The 22,616-nt window shown below is 43.6% G+C and overlaps 1 protein-coding gene across 2 annotated transcripts in view; it reads right to left on the bottom strand.

Annotated features, from left to right (window-relative positions):
* Positions 1–13,835, bottom strand: part of LOC124797501 (inter-alpha-trypsin inhibitor heavy chain H4-like) — a 134,588-nt gene extending 120,753 nt beyond the window's left edge. For both annotated transcript variants that reach the window (XM_047260791.1, XM_047260792.1), the window contains exon 1: positions 13,735–13,835. In XM_047260791.1, coding sequence (XP_047116747.1) covers positions 13,735–13,815 — 81 coding nt within the window. In that variant the 5' untranslated portion in view covers positions 13,816–13,835. The remainder of the gene's footprint in view (positions 1–13,734) is intronic.
* Between the last annotated feature and the right edge of the window lie 8,781 nt (positions 13,836–22,616).

The following is a 22,616-nucleotide window of genomic DNA, read 5'->3' as shown; positions in this document are numbered from 1 at the left end:
TAGTATGCCCGTCGATCGCGTTACGTCGTTCTTTTTAGTTTTGAGCACACAGGGAGCGCATAAAGATACCTAGAACAATAGTGTCTCCCGCCAAGTACGAGGTCCTGGTGAGAAATTTTGCCTGAGGCTATGCAGCCAACATTACATAACTGTCGTGCATTTTCTTCTTCAAGACAATTCTCAGCCGCATTCTGCAGGGGCAATGAAGAAGTTTCTGCATCGTTTTCAATTTGAAATGTTTGATTACAGCCCGTAATTGTCTCACTCTGAGGTTCATCTCAGCTCACATGAACCGCTGGCTATGAAGACAACATTTGGGCACAGACAACGAGCTGTAGGCCAGCGCAGAGAATTGGCGGAAAGCACTGGCGGCTGCCTTCTATATCGAGGGTATTGTAAAGTTGGTGCAACGCTACGATAAACGTCTAAGCCGGATCGCGACTATGGAGATAAGTAGCTGGAAGTTGTAGCTAACTGTTGCAAATAAAACTGTTTTGATTTTCACTGTGGTTTCCATTTCGCGACCTATTGTTCCTTACTTTCCGAATAGCCCTCGTAAATAGGTGACAAACCACTGGAAACAGTAATTACCGCAAAATATCTAAGAGTAGCCACACCGAACAACCTAAGAGGCCGTTTACAAGTTCCGTTTAACACGCTACAAGAGACCTCAGAGTTGCACAGAATGCCTAATAAACGAAATACGCTGTAAATGCGCTGTATGTTAAAAAAAAGAGGACAGCAAATACGCAAGATCAAAGACGAGAGAAAAACTCGCCGTGCGCAGTACTTCAGAGGAAGACATTTCATTAAGACTACGGATAGAAATGGTACTGGCAGTGAGGAAGTTTACCTGTCGAAACTGTAGTTTTTTCATCAACTTCGAATGAGCGGTGGCATGGAATCTTAGAGAATGCTGCATTTCTCGGAAGAACTAACTAATTTTCTAAGCAGTGTCCTGTTTCGTTAAATACAAGGTCGCATGGTAAACGATAATTATCCTTGTTCATCCTAAATTAATTTCGAAAAGGGTATTAGCGAATAAATATCAAGCTTCCCTTCTCCTTCTGTCTTCTCATCAGGTTTTTTTTTTTCGCCCGTAATGATCGTTTTTACTGTTGTTCACTACCACGATGTTTAATGCAGTGGCCACACTAAAAGCAACACTTGCACAATTCCTCTCAGCTCTCCGAGTGTGGTTTACTGACGTGCGCTTTGTGGCCCGTCTAGCCACAACAGTTTAACATTCCAAGCCGTGTTTACGATCCAAATAAGTTAACTATATTAAATTCTCTATGACTGCAGATGAGCAATGTTAAGAAATGCTATGCTCATGACTGCCGTTTTCCGTCGTGCACTTCCATCCGTGTCAGCCTTCGCTACTACTTGTGATACGCGCTGTCTACAAATCTTGCATTTGACCGCTTCTGGCGCCCCTCTCAGCTTTGAGCCCCTGTATACTGGGTTTACGGAAATTCCCGTTACAACAAATGGCTCTAAGCTCTATGAGACTTAACATCTGAGGTCATCAGCCACCTATACTTAGAACTACACTACTGGCCATTAAAACTGCTATACAAAGAAGAAATGCAGATAATAAACGGGTATTCATTGGACAAATATATTATATTATAACTGACATGTGATTACATTTTCGCGCAATTTGGGTGCATAGATCCTGAGAAATCAGTACCCAGAACAACCACCTCTGGCCGTAATAACGGCCTTGATAAGCCTGGCCATTCAGTCAAACAGAGCTTGGATGGCGTGTACAAGTACAGCTGCCCATGCAGCTTCAACACGATACCACAGTTCATCAAGAATAGTGACTGGCGTATTGTGACGAGCCAGTTGCTCGGCCACCATTGACCAGACGTTTTCAATTGGTGAGAGATCTGGAGAATGTGCTGGTCAGAGCAGCAGTCGAACATTTTCTGTATCTAGAAAGGCCTATACAGGACTTGCAACATGCGGTCGTGCATTATCCTGCTGAAATGTAGGATTTCGCAGGGATCGAATGTATGAAAGAGCCACGGGTCGTAACACATCTGAAATGTAACGTCCACTGCTCAAAGTGCCGTTAATGCGAACAAGAGGTGACCAAGCCGTGTGAACAGTGGCACCCCATACCATCACGCCGGGTGATACGCCAGTATGGCGATGACGAATACACGCTTCCAATGTGCGTTCACCGCGATGTCGCCAAACACGGATGCGACCATCGTGATGCTGTTAACGGAACCTTGATTCATCCGAGAAAGTGATGGTTTGCCATTCTTGCACCCAGGTTCGTCTTGAGTACACCATCGAGTAGCTCCTGTCTGTGATGCAGCGTCAAGGGTAACCGCAGCCATGGTCTCCGAGCTGATAGCCTACGCTGCTGCAAATGTCGTCGAACTTTTCGTGCAGATGGTTGTTGTCTTGCAAACGTCCCCATCTGTTGACTCAAGGAGCGAGACGTGGCTGCACGATCCGTTACAGACATGCGGATAAGATGCCTGTCATCTCGACTGCTAGTGATACGAGGCTGTTGGGATCCAGCACGGCGTTCCGTATTACCCTCCTGAACCCACCGATTCCATATTCTGTTAACAGTCATTGGATCTGGACCAACGCGAGCAGCAATGTCGCGATACGATAAACCGCAATCGCGATAGGTTACAATCCGACCTTTATCAAAGTCGGAAACGTGATGGTACGCATTTCTTCTCCTTACACGAGGCATCACAACAACGTTTCACCAGGCAACGCGGTCAACTGTTGTTTCTGTATGAGAAATCGGTTGGAAACTTTCCTCATGTCAGCACGTTGTAGGTGTCACCACCGGCGCCAACCTTGTGTGAATGCTCTGAAAAGCTAATCATCCGCATATCACAGCATCTTCTTCCTGTCGGTTAAATTTCTCGTCTGTAGCACGTCATCTTTGTGGTGTAGCAATTTTAATGGTCAGTAGTGTACTTAAACCTAACTAACCTAAGGACATCACACACATTCATCCCCGAGGCAGGATTCGAACTTGCGACCGTAGCAGCCGCGTGGTTCCGGACTGAAGCGCCTAGAACCGCTCGGCCACAGCGGCCGGCAACTCCCGTTAAAACTTCTAGTAGTTGTAGAGGGGACTGAGCAGACAATATTTTGAATATATTTCGGAAACGTACCGTTTCCGTGCTATACCCATTTGAAAATATTTTTTTAAGTAGGTATTCAAATGGTCATCGTGGCAGGGAGCGCTTACGTCGGACTGGCTGGTATAATTTGACGTCTGTCCTACCTCTCTAACCTGGTTAGAACCTCATTCACGTGTCTGTGAGTGTCAGAGCCACGTGGTCGAGTACATATTTCCATAATACACCAATATGAAAGTTCTGTATGGTGAAGCTCAAGGTAATATAAGAGCTGCTGGTCGCCATTATCAACATCGTTCTCCACAACGTCCAGCTCCATCTCATACCCTTTCCGCCACACTTATGCAATGGCTTCGAGGAAGGGATACTTGCACCGTCTGCAAGCATAACTGAGGTGCTTCAAGAAGACGCTGAACATCCGATGTGGAAGAGGTCGTGCTGTATTGGGTTGAAGAGGACCTATCAACGAGTGCACTAGTAATTTCTTTGGTTATTAATGAATGGAACTGTAAAACGTGTGATTTACTGGGCCACATCCAATAAACTACTTGCAGAAGTGGTCGCATTACGAACAAGTTTTCAAATGGTTGTAGCACGGAAACACGTTTCCGGACATGGGTTCCTATTCGAACTATACTCAAGCCTCTCTATGTCCTAGATGTTTGTTACGTGAATTTCCGAGCACTCTGTAGAAATCCTTTAGTTGCACCGCCTCTGGCGCCCCTCGCTGATAACCTCGTCATTGAGCGTAAGTAAGTTCCTTCTGGCGCCCCTCTAAGTTTGGTGCCTCAAGCCGCCGCTCGTGTCGCTTTTGGCTCAAATCGGCCCTGACTAAACTGCTAAGTATAGAAATCCGCACGTCGACAGCATATATTAACAGGGTATAAAGGTTTTCTATTTCAATTAGTGAAAACTTTACTTGAAAACTGAAATTGTCTATGTACAGATAGTAAAAGGTAGTTTTTCCTTTTAAGTGATAGCAAATAAGAAGCCACTGATGGTGCTGTAATTTCAGCGAAACATGTCTCAATAAAGAAGGAAAAAAATGTGTTCCTGCAAGGAGTAACTTATCAAAAAATCTATTTATTTCAATTTTGTTTCAGGAGTAGACAAAAAATGAAGGTGTATTGTGTATGTGCGTCTATGAGAGTGTCATTGGGATTCAAAGAGAGTCAAATCGACAGCTGACTCGGCATGTGCAGTGTACCTGATCAGGCACTGCCATGCATAGGAAAAGGCCGCCACAGAACCAGTAAGCACATCGAATCGCTGTTTTCGCTAAGTTGTACTACACAGTGTGGGAAAATTTCTGAAGTACACAAATAATTTTTATCATTAATAGCTAGCTTTTTGGAATGGAGGTACAAACTTTTCTGTGTCGTTTGAAACAGCCATCGCAATATAGCTCAGTGACATAACAAGTTGGAATTTGATCGAAGGGCCCCACAAACCACTGCCCCACCGTCAGAAGACGCGGTTCTACAAACGTCTGTACCAAATGTTGGCAACGTGACTCATGGTTCGTGTGTACACCTGAGCACTTGAAGCTCAGTAGTGTGTGCTCTGCTCTTATAGAGGTCAGTGAAGTTAGCCACAAGAATATTCAGACTTTCATGATGTGAGCCAAAAAGTTGTTATGGTATTTGTTTATGGTGAATGTCGCCAACCTGTGGAGCAGCGATATGGTTTGTATGATGAAATATGTCCTGACTGTTCCAAAAGTTCACGATCTGTCTTTGCAAGCATTGTAAAAAATTTCAAGAAACCGGAAAAGTGAAAATAAAGATAAGCCAACTAAAAACAACAGCAGTTGATGAGAGAAATGCAAATAACATTAGAACAGCGATAACGCACAGTTCATATATCAATAACGGGTAGCCTGAATACGTAAGTGGGATCAGCGATAGGTGTCTTCTGCGAATATTACTTTCTATCGCATTCAGTCCTTTCCACAGCTCCATAAACAGATTCATGCTAATGACATGAAACCAGTTACTATTCTTCGAGTGGTGGCGTCGAAAATTGCAAAGTGATACGGCGTTTCTGTATCACGTTTTGTATACGGATGAAGCGTTGTTTACAAACCACGGGCAAATCGATCTGAGTTATACTACCGGTCGCTTGAAAATCTGCGCTGGCTGAGAGAAGTTAACACAGGACGAAAGTGGTCTGCCAACGTGTGGTTCAGGCTTTTCAAGGATAAATTCATTTGTCCCTTTAGTGATGGTATCCTAAATCCCCACAAGTTCGTAATACATACGCTATAGCAATTCTTGGAATATATACCTCTGTACATAATGCAATAGATGTGGTACCAACATAACGGATGTTGTGCCCATTCCGCACAGATGATTTCAGACATCCTTAACTGAATATTTGAAGGTCGATGGATCGATGATGCAGGAAACGCCAAATGATTTGCCTATTCACAGAACTAAGTGAACAGGGCGAGCGTGGAATACTGTATCCCAAGACAGTAGTCGCCACCTGCACGAGCGACTGGGTGCCACAGTCAGCACCTGCTTTGCCGCCGGTGGAGCTTCACCATGTAATACTGTGGGTGTTTCAGCACGGGCCGATATCTGCTTCCTCAGAACAGTTTGTGCTATTGATCCGTAAATCACTCCATATGTACTGTTGCAACTATAAATCTTGAGAGAATTGGTAAGCTAGAAAAGGGTATACTAATTTTTTTTCCGACTGTATATATCGATGTATCCGGACGCATTCGGTTCATTTATGTGGATCGCAAAATCTGTTCCCGAAGAACCGGTTGAGTTGCAGACACTCCAATTAGTTCGGACATGATGCAACTGAGATTGCTTCTATATTCACTGGATGTGAAGCTCGCTGGTTGTGTCCTCAATGCTCTTACGAAGCCGTATTGCTTCTACATTGGATCTGTCGAGAAAGAAAAGCGCTCTGACGAGAACATTCTCGTACATGCCGATCGTGGATTTTTACCTGTCTTTACCACAAACCATGCTGATCTACCGGCCATACATATTTTGAAATCCCATGATACAATTATAGTATAGCTTTCTGTATCAGGAAGCAGCTTCTATTAATAAGTTAAAAATAGCTACTAACTATTAAAGTTAGCAGTTTGTAGTGGTGTCTAACCTACATTACCATGATCCAGGGTATTTTTAACATGTCATCCACTGACAAACTAACATTTATGATCTAACACGCCGTCGAGAAAAAAGAAATAATACGCCTCGCAAGACAACGTCGATTTTCATCCGATAACGCCATATTCCACCTGGAGGGAATAAGATGTACTGATAATGGTTTCAACATTGTCCTCCAACAGATACCGTAGTTGCACAGCTACCAGAGTGCTATCTTTGTATATCCTTTAATTCGGAATGCTCACAGCCAGATGGTTCAGTGTAGTGCAAACAAGTGAAGCAAACAGGCTAGCATGTCACAGAGACGCACTCGTGCTTCTCACATCTCTGACCTTCCGAGTGGCGGAATGGTTCTTTCAGAGAACTGACACACAAGTTGAACATGATGCGTCAGTTGTGCAATGATGCTGGAATTAGTGCTCATGTAAACATTCTCACACCAGTAGACAAAGTTCTGGACGCCCACCCAGAAAAGACGCCCACCAGGGTCGTCGAATTGTAAGGGCAGCACTGACAAGTCGTACAGCTACAACAGCACAGGTGAAAGGTGTTGTGAGCCTAGATGTGTCAACACGAACTGTTACGAACAAGTTATTAGCTGTGGGACTTAGGGCACTGACTCCTCTAGCCCGTCTTCCACTCATGCCACTGCTCGACGGGTGTGGTCAAAGGATCACGTGCAGGATGGCGTGGCGCGCCGTGGTCTTCAGCGATGAAAGCAGATTCTGCCTGCATGCAAGTGACGCTCGTTTTGTGTGCTACGTAGATCTGGTGAGCGCTGTCTCGTAGAGTGCATCCGTCCAAGACACACTGGCCGCACCTAAAGTCTTATGGTCTGGGGTGCGATGAACCGGACCTCAGGACTTGTCTCCAATCGAGCACATGTGGTATATGATGGGACGAGAAGTGCCTCGTGCGGCACGTCAGCAAATAACTACATGTGGAAGGGGATCAAGAATGGAATGACGTATCCCAAGACAGTATTTGCCACCTGTACGACCGACTGGATGCCAGAGTTCAAAAGATGGCTCTGAGCACTATGGGACTTAACATCTGAGGTCATCAGTCCCGTAGAACTTAGAACTACTTAAACCTAACTAACTTAAGGACATCACACACATCCATGCCCGAGGTAGGATTCGAACCTGCGACCGTAGAGGTCGCGCGGTTCCAGGCTCAAGCGCCTAGAACCGCTCGTCCACACCGGCCGGCGATTCCAGAGTCAGCGCCAACTTTGCCGCCTCTGAAGCTACACCATGTAACAAAATGGGTGTTTCAGCATGGGTCGATGTCTGTATATCTATTCTATATGCACTGTTGCAGCTACAAATCTTGAGAGAATTGGTAAACTCTAAAAGGGTGTACTACTTTTTTCCGGCTGTATATATCCATATTTGAGGACGCATTCGGTTCATTTATGTGGATCGCAAAGTCTGTTCCCGAAGAGCCGGTTGAGTTGCTGACACTCCGGGTAGTTGGGACATGATGCGATTGAGGCTGCCTCCGTATTCACTGGATGTGAAGCTCGCTGGTCGTGTCCTCAATGTTCTAAAGAAGCCGTATTGCTTCTACTTTGGATCCTTCCCGACAGAAAAGCGCTCTGAAGAGATCACTCTCATACCTGCCGATTTTGCATTTTTACCTATCTTGACCACGAAAACACTGCTGATGTATCGGCAACACATATGATGCAATCCCATGATACAATTCTAGTATAGCTTTCCGTTTTCTGATGTTCTACGTCCTTCCAAAGTAAAGTTCTTGTCATATTGAGTAAATAACAAATCATGAAATATTTTTAATTCTTTTTGACGATCCAGTAACCAAGCTGACAACAGCTCCAACCCAGTATTTGAATATTTTACCCTTACGATATGCTTTACTACACCATCTAGATTTCAGCCTCAGGCCATTTTCAAGTGCTACAAATGTCAAAAATCGTCTAATTTGTATGGAACACAACTCATCGTTACAATATATCATGTTTATAAAACCAAAGCTATATAGTGTAGCTATGACTTGTGTTCCACATAGGTCACACTTGAAAATGACCTAAGGCTGAAATCTATATCTTGTAATAAAGAATATTATTTAGTAAAATGGCGGTTATATCTTTCCAGTATTTGAAGGTCCCTTACCGACTGTCGAGTATGTAAAAAAACCGATCGACACCCTGTTGTGAAATGAAGCAAGGTAGTACTTTCTCTGTAATGTCGCTTGAAAAGGCAATCATTTTGTTTTATTTTAAAATACGAAACCTCTTATCCCTTGTAGTAGTTTTTGTTATTTTGAACACTATTCTGAACATTCGTAACAATTTGTGACGAGGCAGCAGCAAAAGTGACGCTCTTAGTGTTTTATGGCACGTTCTAGCGAAGCCCAGTTGGAAGAACTCTGTCCCGCAAGTACCTATATCCGTTTCCAGAAAGAATTTATTAGCCGAGCGGTCTAAGGCGGTGCAGTCATGGACTGTGCGGCTGGTCCCGGCGGAGATTCGAGTCCTCCATCGGTCATGGGTGTGTGTGTTTGTCCTTAGGATAATTTAGGTTAAGTAGTGTGTAAGCTTACGGACTGATGACCTTAGCAGTTAAGTCCCATAAGATTTCACACACATTTGAACATTTTTTGAGAATGAATTTTTCGCCCTTTAGCAGTGTGTGCACTGATTTGAAATTTCCTGACAGATTAAAACGTTGTGCGGTACCGAGACTCGAACCTGAGACCTTGAGACTCGAACCTGAGTCCTTTGCCTTTTGAAGGCAAATGCTCTGCCGGCTGAGCGATTCAAGTACAACTTACGACCCACCCTCACAGCGAAGGGCAAAGGCAAAGGTCCCAGATTCGATTGTGGGTCCGGCACAAAGTTTTAACGTGCCAGGAAGTTACAGATATTCTCATTCGATTTTCAGCTCGACACACACTACTGAGTTGTGTGCTTCGGTCCATGCAGAGAAACCTTTGGTACGGAGTAAAACAAACTGAGACCTCTCTCACAAAAATTCATTGTGATTCACTGCAGATAAATAAATGGAAACCAGATCACATTTTAACGAGTGTATAATTTAATTTTCTGAAGTTCACAAATCCACAGCGGGCATGGAGGTGTTCAGCAACAGTCCAAAAGTCTCTCCCCCGCGGGTCTCAAGAGAAATACGGCCCTACAACGAACTTGTCACGAAAGTCAGGTCGTCCACCACACTTCGCGAATGCATGGCTCCGTACAGATCCCATACGAAATCAGTACGTAACAGAAAAGGTACCAAATGAAGATCTTAACTTTGTCGTGTACTGTACAGAACGTGCATGAATTTAAAAGCGCAGCCAAGAATTATTAAACTCGACTGAAATAGTTACTCGCTGTCCGCCGGAGACGGCTGCTGCCACTCTTGAGACATGCAGCGTCACGTGCTGAGTGTGAGGTACGGCCTCGGCCTGTCTTTCTCGTCGCCCTCGCTTCTCCGCGTCTGTTGTCAATAGCTTTCGTCACAGGCTCTCTGACGTCATGCGTATGCTGTCACTTTCCCCAACGGCGTCAGCGCGAGAGAAGAGCGTACTGCGTTCCGGTCGCATTTCATAATCAGGAACAAGAAAATAGTGTACAGATAAACGCAAATACTCTGTCACAAAACCAGTGTCAAATATAAGACATATCCAACAAAATACTGATTTTTTCTGTTCCTAATGTGCATAAGTGAGGCCGGTACTATTAGCTCATCGTAAGAAGATGTTATATTTCATGTCGGTTCTTTTGTGTATTGTTCAAGCACGGCCACTTTTAAATTGTAGAGAAAATTGTCACATGTATGTAAGAACCTGTATTCTGAAGTGCATAGTGTGAAAGTAAATCAGAATTTTTGTTATAATTATGCATAAAACTTTAGTTTTGTAGACTGTATAATCTTCAGTTTATCTAATAATTATCATTTTTAATCACCAGATGTGCAGCTAAAACAAGCTCTGACAGGCTACTTAAAATAAACTATTATAATGTCGTAGGACTTTGTAAATTAAGAAAACGTTATGAAATAATCTTTTTAATTAGAAATTTTAGGCAATATATTTACACTAGAGTGCATGTCAGTATTAGCAGATGTTGGTTTAAAAGACTGTCATGCAAAATAATGAGTGTCGTTCATGTAATACCCTTGTGAAACTATAAAATTCGACCTTACTTCTCTCCTGTTAAAAAAAAATGTAACTGATTTCAGAAGAGGAATAACGTGTTACGAACATTACAAGAAATATGTGTGGATACTACACATGTCATGATTAATTCTGATATGCTTTTCATTTACTTCTCTCACAGGAAACTTAAAACCTAGTGAAGCAAAATTAGCAGCAAGTAATAATGTCGGACTTATATAGAGGGCGATCAAATGAAAACGAGGCAGATGGAAAAAAAGCACGTAACCCATTCATTATTTCAAAAGTGATCGCCATAACTGTTAATACAATTATCCCACTGTGAGACAGATTGTGAGACAGACGGTCAATGTCATCATGGACAGGTGTTTGCGATTGCCTACGGAAGCGTGATTCTACTCAGGCGTGTACCTCTTCGTCCAAGCAGATCTACGGCCATGAATGTCTGTTTTCAGGACTGCTGAAATCTGGAAATCGCACAGGGAGAGATCGGAACTTAATAGCAGCTGTGTAAGGGTGAGACCACATTTTGCCAAGGTTGTTTCGACTGATCTGCAGAAGTTTCACTGGGAGGCCTTTACACGTCCGTCACACAGTCCCAATCTTTCCTCGTGCGACCTCCATTTGAAAGCCTAAACAAATAGCTTAATGGCCGTCGATTTGCTTCGGACGAGGAGATGCAGACTTGGACAAAATCATAGTGCTGTAGGCAACCGTAGACATTTTACCTTGAAAACATTGTGCCTCTTGTCTCACATGGGGATAAATGTAAGAAGAGTTATGGCGATTACTTTTTAAATAATAGTTTACTTGCTTTTGTTTTCCATTTATCTTGTTTTCATTTAACTGTCACTTCTGTAGCATTATGCAGGGTGAGGTAGCTAAGTCGTAACAAAAAAATGGTTCAAATGGCTCTGAGCACTATGGGACTAAACTTCTGAGGTCATCAGTCCCCTAGAACTTAGAACTACTTAAACCTAACTAACCTAAGGACATCACACGTACATCCATGCCCGAGGCAGGATTCGAACCTGCGACTATAGCGGTCTCGCGGTTCCAGACTGTAGCGCCTAGAACCGCACGGCCACTCCGGCCGGCTAAGACGTAACACCCCTTGCATCTCTCCAACCGTGATATATACAAGGATGCCGTTTGGACAGTGAACTGCAGGGAGAGGGGCTACTTCAATACGTCACATTTCATGTTTGTGCTATTTTTTCTTACAGATACATGAGGCTATCTTTAGTTTTTTTAAATGGAACCCTATGTTAAATTCTTGCCTAACGTGATGGGCTTAAAAACACGGTTTCAAATATGTGTATATCATAATGTTTACGCGAATAGTTTTTGAGACACAGATATGTTCTCGTATCGTGTTCGTACTTCGAAGCGGCGTTGTCCAATGCGACCATTCCTGTTGACCACTGAGGAACTCAACAGGGAAGGCGTTGTTTTCCTGCTTCTCGATAACGCCGCAAGGTGACGCACGAGGTAGCTGGAATGACGGGTATAAATGGTCTGCTGGAGTAATCAAAACAAAAATTGTGTAGACAACAATGTTATTTTTTTCGTTTTCCTTCTTGCCAGCGGTTTTACAGAAAACATGTAAGATGCATTTATCGGTTATGATTAGAATACTACTACAAAATTGCCCGAAACTTTGTAATCCTACCCATACGCAGACAGAAAGTGTACGAAATACTAAGCTTCTATCATCGCAAATGCAGAGCTGGAGAGGTCTCTCTCTCTCATAACATGTATACCAATGTTCCCAACCGGTTTACTCACTCATTTTAAGCGACTTCAGTTCCCAGTGAAGATCTCATTTGCAAAAACAATAAACAAAGCTCAAGGTGAAGGAGAGGAGTAAGAAAGAGGGAGGGGAAGGGGAGTTGATAAACTTAGTGGTGGTGGAGGGGATGGGCAGGAAGATGGGGAAAGAGTTTTAGGATGTATATCCAATTCCCACACACATTTAGCAATTCCGACACCTTCCCGCATTGACCAGTAAATCATTAAGTGAATTTGCATAAAAGGGACAAATAGCGGCAACCATATTCTTTATATACGTAACAAATGTGTCTTTCAAACAGTGAGCTTTCATGAAGTGTCCCAACAAAATTATCTACACCCGCACCTACACTCCACAAGGCAGCCTATGGTGTGTGGCGAAGGATATTTTGAGTAAATGGTTCAAATGGCTCTGAGCACTATGGGACTCAACTGCTGTGGTCATTAGTCCCCTAGAGCTTAGAACTACTTAAACCTAACTAACCTAAGGACATCACACACACCCATGCCCGAGGCAGGATTCGAACCTGCGACCGTAGCAGCAGCGCGGCTCCGGACTGGAGCGCCTAGAACCGCACGGCCAGCGCGGCCGGCTATTTTGAGTACCCCTGTCGCTTTCCGGTTGGGGTCGCGAAGGGTGTGCGGGGAGAAGGAACGCTGGTAAGCCTCTGCGTGAGCGCAGAGCGCCTCTGTTGCAGCGTCTGGCACCGTCGTTGGACGAGTATCTCAGTGACCACCCTGTAACGAAACACGCTGCCCTTCTTGGTTCGGGTCTTCTCTCATTCCTCTGTGAAGTGGTTCTATTGATTGTTCGGCAAACGTGTAATCATACAATAACGAGTCTTTCCACATATGTATGCGCAACACGCTCTTCTTTAAATATTTACCATGTCCTTACTTTTCCTCGTGTGTATAGGACAATGCAATAACATAATGAACAAATTATTATGTACTAAGCATAATTACAAATGTATAAGACGTGATTTATTGTCAATATTTGTACGGTATGTTTCTAAATATGACTCAAATAAAGATAAACAAGATTATAGAACGACGCACACACTCAAAGCCAGTTCGAGAACGTTTTTCCACCCGAGCGACTAATCCTTTGGCTCCCCCCCTCTCTCTTGTACACTTTCGGTTAGTTTTCGCTACTAATTGTGATATACACTGTATACAAATCTTTCACTGGGGCACCCGGCGAACGGTCTACCCGCTGGGAGGCCCTAGCCACACGACATTATATTGTTACTGCCCCCCCCCCCCGCGGCCGTTCTAATTATGATACGTTCTATACGGAAATTTTAGAATTGTGGCGCCTCCTCTGCCTCCTCTCAGCTTGGTGCCTCAAGCGACAGTTTGTGTCACTGGGGCCTTAAACTGGCTTTGCATAAATTGCAGCTAAGATTTTTAGAATTTCAAGCTGAGAAATAAGCGATGCTTCTCAGAAAAAGGCTTAAAACGTATACAACATGATACAGAGGTACAACGGGGTGCCGTCCAAGCGCATCCCACTGACTTCTGGCTGAGCGAGAACTCACCGGCACGTCTTGTGAAGAGACCCACGTAGCGACCAAGGCCAGTGCAAGGACCGCAACAGTAGCTGCCGTCTCGGTCCGCATGTTGTCTGCGACTGGCCGGAGACGCGCCGCCGCCGCCTTATAAGCACTGACAGCACCCAGCAGCTGACGCGTTTCTGACCCGGGTTACTTGGAAACGACGGCAGTTGCAAGTTCTGAGAAGCTGGCATACATTCTTCTGTGTAGATTAGCTAGCCAATTCTTGTATTTCAACAAAATGCGTCTACACTGAATGCGATAGCGATACGCACATATCCAGATGACGGTAGTGTCGCGTACACAAGGCATAAAAGGGCATGCATTGGCGGAGTTGTCATTTGTACTCAGATGATTTACGTGAAAAATAGTGCCACCTGATTGGCCGCTCGACCGGAATTAACAGACTTTGAACGCGGGAAGTTAGTTGGTGATGGACACATAGGACATTCCATTTCTGAAATCTGTAGGGAATCCAATAATCCGAGATCCACAGTGTCGACAGTGTGCCGAAAATACCACATTTCGGGGATTACATACCACAACGGACAACGACCTAGAGCCCCGGCGTTTGCGTAGAGATGTCAGTGCTAACAGACAAGCAATACTGCGTGTAACGAAGCCAAATTTGTCGTTGATGGCTTGTGGCAGCATACGAATGACGCGAATGGCTTTGCTAACATCACGACATCACCCACCGCTCGTCTCCTGGACTCGTGCCCACATCGGTTGGACGCTACACGACTGTATCGCTGTGGTCTGGTCAGATGATTCCCGATTACAGTTGGTAACAGTTGTAGCGTTCGAGTATGGCGCGGACCCCACGGAGCCGTGGACCCAAGTTGTTAAAAAATGGTTCAAATGGCTCTGAGCACTATGAGACTTAACATCTGCGGTCATCAGTCCCGTAGAACTTAGAACTACTTAAACCTATCTAAGGACATCACACACATCCATGCCCGAGGCAGGATTCGAACCTGCGACCGTAGCGGCCACGTGGTTCCAGACTGTAGCGCCTAGAACCGCACGGCCACACCGGCCAGCCCCAAGTTGTTAACTAGGCACTGTGCGAGCTCCTGGGGATTGTGTGGGCTGTGTTTACAAGGAATGAAATAGGTCTTCTGGATGTTCGTGTACTTGGAGATCATTTGCTGCCATTCGTAGAAGTCATATTCCCAAACAACGACTGAATTTTCATGGATGACAATGCACCGTATCACCGGGCCCATTTTGTTGGCGTTGGTTTGAAGAACATCCTGAACCATTCGAGCGAATGATTTAGCCACCCAGATCACCCTACATGAAGCACATCAAACATTCATGGGGCATAATCGTGCACAAAATTCTGCACTGGCAAATTATTCGCTATTATGGACGGCTGTGGAGGCAGCATGCCTCAGTGTTTCTACAGGGGAGTTCCAATGACTTGTTGAGACCATGTCCCGTCGAACTGCTGCACTACGCCGGGAAAAAGAAGGCCCGACACGTTATTATGGCGTATCAGGTGACTTTTACACCTCTAAGTACATCTGTTTATTAGTAGCCTAGTTACTAACACGGCCCATTTAGTTTCTGCCGAAATTGATTTTCTGTGAATTCTTACGCTAAAGATGATGTAGGATCTGAATGTAAAAGTATTTTTTGACAAAAAGAGGATAGATGTAAGTTAATTTAGAATTAGAAAATCTACCACAGTTAAAAAGAAAACCTAGTTAGTAGATTGAAGATCGGTAAATCTATCCACAGAAGGCACGTGTTTGGGCAAATCGCACATCGCAGAGATCGGCCGCTGATGGCTCGTAATTCCCAAGTAATCTGATGAATCGCATGCCACGAAAAGGCTATGTATGGCATTGTGGTTCCCTGTCTGCAACTCGTTTGTCTAATTGTTAGGCATTGTTGTCTGCTTCCGCTTCGCCAAGCTCAAATTGAAGGAATGAAAGAAATGGTTACGGGAGAATATGGGCTTGGCAGCAGAAATGAGAAAGCAGAAAGACTGAGTGAGTTCTGAAATAAATTTTAGATGACAGTAGCAAATACTCTGCTCAAAACTCACGAGAGAAGGAGATGGTGTACATGGAAAAGACCCGGCAACCCGGGAAGGTTACAAATGGATTATATTATGGTCAGTCAAAGATTGCGAAATCAGATACTGCACTGTAAGGCATACCCAACTGCATATATATCAAATCACAATTTAGTAATGATGAAGGGTAAATTGAAGTTGAAGATAATCGTCCGGAAGAAACTGCGTGGAATTAATACTGTAATGACGAGAGGGGGACGAAACGCGTTTCAAATTCGCTAAAGAGGTAATTTCTACGACGAGGTATAACATACTAGGCAGCTCAGTCGAAGACGAGTGGACATCTAGAAAAAACAACCACTTATGTTGGAAAGACAAATATTGGCAAGAGAAATGTTACACAGAAGAAACCTTGGGTAACAGAGGAAATACTTCAATTGATCAACGAAAGAAGAAAGTGCTAAGTTATTCAGGGAAAGACAGGAACACAATGTATATAAATCATTTAGGAATGAAATAAATGAGAAGTGTTGGACAGCCAAGGTGAAACGGCTACTGGTCAGATGTGAAGAAATCGAAACAGAAATGATTTTCGGGATGACTGACTCAGCGTACAGAAAAGTTCAAACAATCATCGGTGAAATTAAAGTGATGGTGGTAACATTAAGTGTGCAATGGGAGTGCCACTGTTAAACGTAAAAGAGACAGCAGATGGACTGAAAGAGTTCACTGAAGGCCTCTATATGGGAGGACGTGCCTCATGATGGGAAAGAAGAAGAAATTGGAGTCGATATGGATGACATAGGAGATCCAGAATTGGAACCAAATTTAAAAGAGCTCTGGAAGGTCTGAGATCAAATAAGGCAGATGGGACAGATAACATGCAGTCGGAATTTCTAAAATCGGCCAAACGACTATTCAGTTTGGTGTGTACAATATATGACTCTGGCCATGTTCCATCCGACTTTCGGGAAATCATCCACACAATTCAGAAGACAGCAAGGACAGATAAGTGCGAGAAGTATCACTCAGTTGACTTAAAAGCTCATGTATCCAAGATGCTGACAAGAATAATATACAGAAGAATTGAGAAAAAAATTGAGGATCTCTTTGATGATGCTGAGTTTGCCTTTACGGAAGGTCTAAGCAACAGAGAGGCTGTTCTGACGTTACGGGTGATAATGGGACCAACACTGAAGAAAAATCAAGATACGCTCAATAGGATTTGCGGACCTGGAAACAGCGTTCGACAATTTGAAATGGAGCAAGATGTTCGAAATTCTGAGAAAAACAGAAGAAAGCTATAGGGAAAGACGAGTAATACGGAATACGTAAAAGAATAAAGAGGGGTCAATAAGACTGGAAGACAAAGAACGAAGTGCTCGGATTGAAAAGGGCGTAAGACAAAAATGCAATCTTTCGCCCCTGCTGTTGAATTTATGCACGGAAGAAATAAAACAAAGGTTCAAGAGTGGCATTAAAATACATAGTGAGAGCATATCAAGATAAGATTTCCTGATGACGTTTCTATCCTCATTGAAGATGAGGAAGAACTAAAGATTCTGGTGAATGGCATCAACGGTCCAAGAAACACTTGTAGGGACTGAGATTAAACAGGAAAATAATCAGAGCGGTGAGAAGTAGCAGAAATGAGAGAGCGAACAACTTAAAATCAAAATGAGTGATCACGAACTAGACAACGTTAAGAAGTTCTCTACCTTCAATGCAAAATAACACTTATGGATGAAGCAAGAAAGACGTAACAAGCAGACTATGACAGGCAAAGGAGGCATTGGTGGGCAAAAGAAATCTATTGGTACCAAACATCGATTTCATTTTGAGAAAGAAGTTTCTGAGTATGTACGTTTGAAGCACAGCATTATGACCAGTGGAAAACCGGAACAGGAGAGAATTGAAGCATTTGAGGTCTGATGCTACAGAAGAATGCTGAAAATTAGATGGATTGATAGATTAAGAAATGAGAAAGAAACAGCGAGGAACGTATGGAGACCAGTGACAAGAAGAAGGAACAGGATGATAGGATATATGTTAAGACATCAGGGAATAACCTCCATGCTATGAGGGGGGAGCTAGGGGAAGACAATTACTGGAAAACATCCAGCAAATAATTGAGTATGTAGGACGCAAGATGAACAGGTTAGCACATACCTTGTAACGCCGGAAATGCATATACTCCTATTTCCATCTATTGTACTATTATTTTTTTTCCTTGTTTTGTTACCTCAAGATATGACATTTCTGTCTCTTTATATATTGTAATTGTTTTACTGTTTGTATATATATATTTATGCACTCATGTCGATGTATAATTGGTTTGTTTCGTAAATATTATTTGTATTTTTACGCTGGGTCTTGCCTAGGGAAAACTGCTATCGAACGATTACGTCGATAGGTCGTGTGACGAATCAAAGTGTGTAGGATCTTTGGTAGTGTTAACACTGCCGCGTGGAGCGCGGGCAGAGCAGTAGGAGTCTGGCTGGAGTAGCGAGTGGAGCAGGTGTGTTGTGTGACGCTCCCGCGAGTTGCCGCGCTTTCGGGGTTTGGCAGCATGTAATTGCGCTCGACTCACGATGATAGTTTCTGACATGGTGTCGCGGACGGGAAGCATTAGCTGGCGCACATCAAGAGCCCGTTTCGCTTGGTGACCTTGTCGAGAAGAAGGCGCGCCAACATCCAGCTTCTGCAACAGCGACGGCCGACAATGAGTGACTGTCGCCACCTCCTCGATCGACGGCTTCAAACCTTCAATCAACCAACAAGGAAGACTAAAAGCACGTAAAGTTTCAGAACTGTATGGCAGACCTCAGCTTTTCAAATTGTTCCATTTGCCTCGCAAAATTACAGCAACTTAGCATGAACCTTTGTTGCTCATTGTCCCAATTGCATTGCCAAGCAGGGTCCCTTCCTTTTCCGAAATGAGCCCGAGGGTCGTTGAAATTCAAACGCCAGCATCATTCGATCTCACTGCTTTAATTTCAAAGTTCAGCTGGCTACAATATTTAGATTGCACAAGCACAAATTAAGAGTGCGAGTTTTGTTACCGTATTTTAGTTACCTGTGACTGCAGCTCAGCTTGGTACGTACTAAATTTTACTATTGTTAATTGTTCAGGATCATTTAATTCAAGTTCAAAGTTAAATCTCTTATTTCTAAATTGCGTAGATTCAAGTAGTTTTTGAAATGATTGTTGAGGTAGTCCAAGACTAACCGTATTTTACTGAATTTCGATGTGCTTCAGAAAGAAAGCTCACTATTCACTTCAGTCACTAAATTAACTTTCGATTTTCCGGTTATTAATTCTTTTGCTAAATTAAGTCAGAGTGTAGCGAAATTTATTACTTCTGACAAACTTTCAGTTTTCACACTACACGTGTCAACCTTCAGTTGCCACGCTTCTAGTGTTAATTATATGTGTAATAACCTTTCTTTTTCAGTTACTATAGTAATTATCCTTAGGACTGGCGACCGTGATTTCCCCCAAATCTCAAATACCTAATTACCGCTAGTTAATTGTTAACGTAACGGCTGCACATTCACCTTCTTTATTAACTTTACCCCTTTTCAAAATTAATTTCCGCCAGTTTCATTAGCACATTTCCTTTCATTTAGATGTAACCCTTTCCTCCCTCTTTACCGACAGGTTAACTTCGGTGACGATTGCTTTTCCAAAACTCCCATTAGGTACACGCGGTTTCATTTTTCACTGTCATTAAGGTCGATAAGTGAGGGGGGAGGTTACACGTGGCGACCTGGTGACAGGACAATCTTCAAATTTGAGGTTGTTCTGGACACGAATTTTGCATTGTGCAAATCTCGTAACAAAGTACTGGTTACGAAATGGTCGATACGTCAGCGAGAATATTCGTGTGAGGAATCCTAATTAGAGTTGAGATTTTGCATTTATATTGAAAATTATTAAAATGAGTGAAGGCAACAATTACCAAAATTTGGTAGACTTGGATACGGAACAATCTGTCGAACAGTGGGAAACGCGCACCACGGTACCCATTGTTCAGGGGCAGGCGGCTAGCATGAAAGACGCGACCGCCGAAACGCAACAAAGAGCAGAAATGAAATTCCAAACTTTAGAAATTGTTTCGGAATCGGAAGTGAAAATCGAATCTGAATCCCTTGATGACGAATACGGGGGGACAATTAAAGAGGAAGCCGCTACGGAAGTAAAACCGGTAGTTTCCGGGAATTTAACTGATTTATTGAATGTTTTGATTAACGAAATCAAGAGTCAATCGGCAGAAATTAAAGCTCAGGCTGCCAAGCAAGAAGCTCAGGCTGCCGAGCAAGCAGCTCAGGCTGCCAAGCAAGTAGCTCAGTCTGAAAAAATTGAACGAATGCTAGACAATCAGAACAAAGCTATTAATGTTGTTAACAACAATGTTGAAGTTGTTAACACAAAAGTTGATAAAATCAAAGACGATATTGTCGTGATTAATACCGAAATCGGTAACCTTAAACAGGAAATGATAGGCGTTCAGGCGGAAATTGCGAGCATAAATACTCGTTTTGATTCCGAAATTAGCAGAATCGAGAAAAGTGTAGGAGACGCAGTTGCTCCGATCATCGAGAATAAGGTGACGGAACAAATTCAATTAGTGAGAAAAGAGGATCAACAGAAGGTGGAAACTTTAAAGGCTTTAGTATCCGAAGTAGATACCAAAGTGACGAAGCAGGCTAACACCTGCGAAGAGAAAAAGAGGGAAGTGGAAACGCTTGTGACAACCACTTGCCAAGTGATTACGAGGGTGTCGGAATTAGAAAGGAAACTTGACGAAAAACAGAGCTATGTGCCAATCTGTGCACATAGTTCGGAGTTGTTGACGAAAGAGGAGCGGTTCGACCCCTTGAAAAAAGGCGGTATACACCCGACGGATTTCATTAAAAATTGTGAAAGAGTTTTACCCAGATCATGGACTAATGATAGAAAAATTAATGCGGTTATTGATGTGTTGGCTGGTGATGCCAAGCGTTGGGGCCTAAACCTCAACATTACGAACCTGACTTTTGACGAGTTTAAAATTTTGTTTCTGGCTGAATACTGGTCAGAGCAAAAACAGCAAAGTGTCTGGCGCGAATTTGTCGTATCGAGGCCTTTCGATGCGAATTCGCGCGGCTCGATGAAGGAGTTTTGTGAGGGCTGGATCCGCAAGTTGGAATATTTGCGTGATCGCCGCACGGAATCCGAAATAGTCTGGGAACTCTACAAAAAGCTTCCAGATGATACAAAACGCTACGTAGGAAGCAATTACAGGACAATAAATGATTTCCTGGAAAGAGTGGAGGACGAGGACAATTGGCGCAATAATCGCGACAGTGGTAGAGGCCGTGGTAACAACAATGGGTACCACAGCAACCACACCAACGATAACCATGGGAATAATGCATACCGCAACCATGGCAGCAATAACAATAATGGTTCGGACCGTAATAACAATCGGTACAATGCAAATAATAACCGGAATGACGGAAACCAGTATCATACTAGCGTGATACGGGCTGCGCAGAATAGTAATAACGCCAGAGGGTGTGACCAGCCGCCTCAGCAGTATCCGGGGAGCGTATCTGCTGGGACGAGACAGGGAAACCATTAGCCGCGCCGGTGAGGGGCCGACCGGGCGTGGAGAAATTTTGGCGGCCCAATAACAGGAGAAAACCCAGGTGTCGTCGTTATGAAAATTCCGTATGGAATAATCAACGGCGGGAGAGTGTGCCAGTGTTAGGAGAAAGGAGTGCGCCCACAAGTAGTAGATCAACTGTATACACGGCAGTAGAAAATACATTCACTGTCAGTGAGAACAATTTAAGTAGTGTTCCGGAAATCGATTATAAAGTGGCAGCTGTAATACCCACAGCGGAACTGGAGATTGAGTTTAAGAATGATTCGCAAGTGTTGAAAGAAGATCAGATTTCGGATAAAACGTCCGTCATCGAGCGAGGAGATGCAGAGAGGGATGAGGTCTGGTTAAGGCAGTTCGGTCGCTTATACGACGAACTAAGAGATTATAGGGGCCTGTACGGGAGAAGTATTTATGGGGAGCGCGGGCAGGATTTGCCGCGTCTCGTCCCGCAGGAAGATAGTGATTGTGAAGTGATAGAAAGTTCTGGCCCTAACCGGCAGACTTTACTAGAAATAGTTGATGTTAATGGGGAGCACGAGCAAGATGCGTCGTGTTTCGTCCCGCAGGAGTTGAATGTTGAAGTAGTAACGGAAAGTTCTGGCCCTAACCGGCAGACTTTACCGAAAGTTGTAATGGTAGAAGTAGCCGACCCATCCGACGCAAAACTCCAGTTTAAACATTGCGAGAGTATTAAGGAGAAAGATTACGAAAATTTTAGTGATAGCCGGACACGATTGGTAGAAAAGCACGTAAATTACAGCATGTATGAGGTTAGAGCTGACATTATACGGTCAGAAGATAACAGTGTGGGTTGCGCAGATCTAGAGGAAGTAATTGCAGATACTACTGGGCACATGTCTCCAGGTAGATTGGCAGATGAGATCAATCTGATTAAAGAGGAATCAACGAATGTGACAATTAGTGAATTGATAGCAAAGCAACACTCACTAGTTGACGAGTTACAGGTATTGGAGGCGACGCTACAGACTAAGCCTCAGGACAAACGTGTTGAAATTAAAACTGTATGTGAACAGAGGCTGAAAAAGCCGCCAGATAAACCGGATTTAGGATCAAAGCCGGATGGTTTTTTCTGGAATGACCTGGGTATAGACGAGGATTTACTGTGGGAAAATAAAGAAACAGTCGAGGACAAGTGTAGACAGATAGTAGTGTCTGTTAATATGCAC

Source organism: Schistocerca piceifrons, chromosome 1, assembly GCF_021461385.2.
Source record: "Schistocerca piceifrons isolate TAMUIC-IGC-003096 chromosome 1, iqSchPice1.1, whole genome shotgun sequence".
NCBI lineage: Eukaryota > Metazoa > Arthropoda > Insecta > Orthoptera > Acrididae > Schistocerca > Schistocerca piceifrons.
This window is presented reverse-complemented; position numbering and strand designations above follow the sequence as displayed.